At 46.7% G+C, this 4,517-nt stretch overlaps 1 protein-coding gene across 1 annotated transcript; it reads right to left on the bottom strand.

The window, feature by feature from the left end:
* LOC125541240 (cyclin-D2-2-like) lies at positions 1-2,178 on the bottom strand. Its single transcript, XM_048704697.1, has 6 exons — positions 1,586-2,178; positions 1,196-1,282; positions 1,001-1,099; positions 711-912; positions 477-601; positions 1-392 (listed from the first exon to the last, which is right to left on the bottom strand). Exons 1-6 carry the CDS (start codon positions 1,880-1,882, stop codon positions 165-167), a joined length of 1,038 nt encoding a protein of 345 aa, XP_048560654.1. The 5' UTR covers positions 1,883-2,178; the 3' UTR covers positions 1-164.
* Positions 2,179-4,517: the final 2,339 nt, after the last annotated feature.

Consider the following 4,517-nt stretch of genomic DNA (forward strand, 5'->3'; position numbering starts at 1 on the left):
TTGTTGCTGCCCGCATTCCTCTAACCGTCACAATGCTCGATAATTACTGTTGCACCACAACTTCGTTTCCATGATGATCGATGGATGGGCTTTCGGGGTAAGAAAGATCGACGATGACTCAATGAACAAGCCGAGAGCAGCACCAAGCTATATATGTACGCGCATCAGATCGGCGATGCGCTTAGCCTTCTCCTCTTGGAAGCTGGAGTGGAGGCCTGATCGTTGCTGTTACTGTTGTTGTTCGAGGGTGATGACCCTGGTGTTGTGTCATCATTCCTGAAGCTGAAGCATGGCACATCCAGCACCCCGATCGGGCTCAGCGGCGCTGAAAGGCTCGCGCTGAAGTTCCCTCTCTTCTTCACCAACAGCGCATAGCATCCCGCAATCATCTCCTGTAGATGTGATCACATTTCAGAAACAGTGCAATTGCAATGGTGCATCGGCTTGCGTGTTCCATAACTTGAGAAGATAATCACCTTATTTACAGGGATTTCAGATGCTGCAAGGGCACTGCTGAAGCCGATGACCTGATTCTCAGCGAGCGCCCATAGAACCACTGCGGCAGCGATCTCAGAAGGTCTGAATGATAAGAATCTATAGTCTGTAAATGCACATCACAGGAATGCTCTAGTTAGTAAATCATCACCAGATATTGCCATTGGCAATGTAGGTAAAACTTTTGGTTAACTCATCGAGCACCATGGCCGAACCTTTCACAGTGGCGACTATGAGCTCGGCACACCGTGAGACCAGCATGTAACTGGGTGGCTTCCCTTCATTGAACTTGTCCAAGAAGTAGCACAGGAAAGAGAATGGGGTCACAGAGTGCATCCTCCATTTCAGGGTCTCCATCACAATGAGCTCCATCCTCTTGATGTTCCTTGGTTCAAAGGCATAGTACTCATCGCAAACCTGTCGTACATTCATCCCATTTTAGCAAAATTTATCGAGGGATCATCGAACGATTATCGATTTTACAATGTTGTAACTTCTCCTTCACCTGAAGGTCCACGGGAAGAGGGGCCACGGTCTCCTCCATCTTGACAGCAAGAGACAGGCAAGCAACTGACATTAACTGTTGCATCCAGGACTTGTCATGCTACAGCATCAACAAACAAACAAGAACAAGAAACGCAATCATCAGCAACAGATCAGCTTGCACAGCTGTTAGCAATGCAGAAGTTGAGATTCTTACTGGGAGATCAAAGGAGGAGAGGAACCTATCCATGTAGTTCACCGAGAGGCAAAGGGTCAGTGGTCCAAAATTGTAGTGGGAATGGACCTGCAGCACACACGAGAGAAGACACAGGATGAGCAATGGACAGGTTCCACTTAAAACAAGCTTGTCCGGATCGAGGAAAGGGGGAAGCAGCTGGCTCATTGCTATCTGGTGATGGCGATCGAATTGGCATGGAAGCCCACAAGATGCAAGGACGCACGGCCAAGACTGGATTTACACGAGAGTCAAACGCACAGTGCAGGCATGCAACAACCTACCTAGAACCAATTAATCCATCACGGAAAAGGAAACTGATTGCGAGGAGCAGTAAATCCCAGAGATTTTCCTTTTTGTTTCTCACCGTACCTTGCAAATCCAATCCATGGCGTCCTTCCTCCAGGAGGACTCGAATCCGCCGTGCCCCAGCCGCTCCACGTAGCCGCCCTTGGGCCGATGATCCACCTCCTTCTCCACCAGCGCCCGCATGACCTCGTCGCTGTCGACCGGGAAGACGGCGCCGACGTCCAGGAAGCCCAGGCCGCGGCCCGCCCCCGCCACCTCGCCGTCGCCGCCGCCGCCGCCGCAGCCGCCCAGGCCGAGGACGCTGTTGCTGTCCTCGCCGCAGAGCAGGGTGGAGGAGGCGCCGAAGCAGAGGATGCCCATCTCGAGATCGCCTGGGAAACGCCGGCCGGCCGGCCTCCTCCTCGACTCGTCCTCCGCCGCCGCCGCTCTCGCTTGGGGGGGAGCGTTTGGTGGTACTAGCACAGGGCTCGGTCCTTGCTCTTGGGGTCTAAAAAATGGTGGCTGCTGCTCCTTTCCCGGGCTGTGGCCTAGATAAAGATGCGCCAATGGAGGAGAAGGCGCCGCTCCTCTCTCCTCTGTACCGGCGTGTGTCTTGGGAAGTGGCAAAGGGAAAGAAAGACAAGATGTGGGGGGAGGGGTGGGTCTCCTGGGGAAGAGAAAGGGGGGAGGGCTTTGGGAGTTTTATAGGGCCTGTGGTTTTAAGGAGGAAATGATCAGGCAATAATTTTTGCAATAGGTTTAGCGGCAGATTTGGGGGCATCCATCGAGCATTTTGCTCCATCCATCCGCCCATTTGTGGTAGCGATCCCATCACAACCGTCCATCATTGATGTTGTATTTGTGCGAATGAAATAATTTCTTCTTTTGCGTGGGATTCAAAGAAGAAATTGAAGTTACACCGATGATTTTGTACTCGTGTGGACGAAATAATGGCTACTCCGGAAGGAAACGACAATGAAGGAAACTGAATGATCTGTGTGTGTGCGCGCGGATAAAGCGGCTTTTACCATCAACTCGCCGGATGGAGCGGAATCAATGAAACTAGATTGATGCCATTTATATGCCGTTTCCCCATGATTTGAACTCCTTCGGCGGGCTTGATGATGTTTATATGTCGTTTCCCCCTGATTTGAACTCCTCTAGCGAGCTTGATGCTATTTATATGTTGTTTTTCCCTTATTTGAACTCCTCCGACGGGTTTGATGTTATTTATATGTCGTTTTCCCCTGATTTCAACTCCTCGGGCGGGCTTGATGCTATGTATATCTCGTTTTCCCCTGATTTGAACTCCTTCGGCGGGCTTGATGCTATTTATGTGTCATTTTCCCCTTATTTGAATTTCTCTAACAAGCTTGATGCTATTTATATGTCATTGTGCCCTGATTTAAACTCCTTCGACGGGCTTGATGCTATTTACATGTCGTTTTGCCCCGATTTAAACTACTCTGGCGGGCATTTTGCTCCATCCATCCACCCATTAGTCCACACATTGTACAACCGTCGATCATCGTTGCTGTATTTGTGTCAATGAAATATATTTCTTTTGCGTGAATGCAACAACAAAAAATGAAGTTACACCGATGGTTTTGTACTCGTGTGGACGAAATAATGGCTACTCGAGAAGGAAACGACAATGAAGGAAACTAGAGTGATATTACTGGCTCGGGTGAATGATGTGTGTGCAAATAAAGTGGCTTTTAGCATCAACCCGTATGGAGTGAAAACAAATGAAACTACAATCATAGTGTGTTTAGTAGGTTTCCTTGCAATGTTTGAACTCGCTTCCCTCTCTTTCCCGCTTGTGGGTCTCCTGGCAGTGTTTGAACTCGCTTCCCCCTCTTTCCCGCTTGTGGTTGTCCGGGGAGTGTTTGTACTCGCTTCCCTCTCTTTCCCGCTTGTGGGTCTCCTGGCAGTGTTTGAACTCGCTTCCCCCTCTTTTCTGCTTGTGGTTTTCCTAGGAGTGTTTGTACTCGCTTCCCTCTCTTTCCCATTTCCTATAAACTCCGGATCATGATGTATTTCAATTATGATTAATGGAAAAGTGATCCTAGTTCAAAAAAAGGTATAATGATACTATTATGTCTACATGAGAAAAGTGGTTTGTGCCAACAACGTGACCATTGCAACAAAATAAATCAAACTAGGGAACATATCCATTCATACTTTGTAGAGGTGTATGCTACTCTCTATGCCAAAACACTCATTTATGATAGTGGCATGATCTCCCATTACTTTTTATCATTATTTTTTGTAAATATATTGCTTCCATCCAGAATAAATATACATTATGAAATTAGATTTCGTGGTAGATTTTAGCATCAATTTTTTATGTGACGACTCTTTATAATTGATACTCAAAGTTAAGAGAAGTTTTACCAAAAATGTTCTAAGATGAGTTAGTTTTTGAAGCTATAGAGTGTAAGCTTTGTGGGGGTTGGCGCACGGGGACCTTGCCTCCAATGAAAGAATAGTTGACCTTGAGACATTTGGAATCAAACCAATGGCTTTATCCTTGATGGATTGATGAGAACCATCTCACAAAACATACAGCCAGTGGCTGCTTCTTGATTTCTATTGTAGTTATTGTTACAATCATCAAATAATGTGTGGGTGGGGCAGAGTGATGGTTACTGAAAAGAGGATATAAGGAGGCAAGGGATTAGTTGCGTAGAGAACAAAGAATGTAGAACTTTACTTCATCTACCTCACCATGAGCCCATACATGGAGTCCTACTCTACACAGAGGTAATAAACCCCGTGCGACATAGGTACAACCACAAAACAGATCATTGATGTTTGTCCTTGTGTGAATGAAATGGGTTTACTGGCTACATGATACGCTCGTGCAAAAAATGATACTAGGTTCGTGATATGTACTCTAATGAATGTAATGATTTTAACAACTACTTGACAAGGCATACCAGAAACAAAAAAACATGGACCAAAACTATTACACTCATCTGACTAAGATGATTTTTACCGGTAATTCAACATG

This window comes from Triticum urartu, chromosome 2, assembly GCF_003073215.2.
Source record: "Triticum urartu cultivar G1812 chromosome 2, Tu2.1, whole genome shotgun sequence".
In the NCBI taxonomy this organism is placed as follows: domain Eukaryota; kingdom Viridiplantae; phylum Streptophyta; class Magnoliopsida; order Poales; family Poaceae; genus Triticum; species Triticum urartu.

What these genes read in the sequence shown, in the direction of transcription:
- LOC125541240 (XM_048704697.1), bottom strand. Translation starts at nt 1,882, where the DNA reads ATGGGCATCCTCTGCTTCGGCGCCTCCTCCACCCTGCTCTGCGGCGAG. An exon ending in CTCTTCCCGTGGACCTTCAG is followed by an intron (nt 913 to 1,000) that starts GTGAAGGAGAAG and finishes AATGTACGACAG; the next exon opens with GTTTGCGATGAGTACTATGC. An exon ending in CTGAAATCCCTGTAAATAAG is followed by an intron (nt 393 to 476) that starts GTGATTATCTTC and finishes TCACATCTACAG; the next exon opens with GAGATGATTGCGGGATGCTA.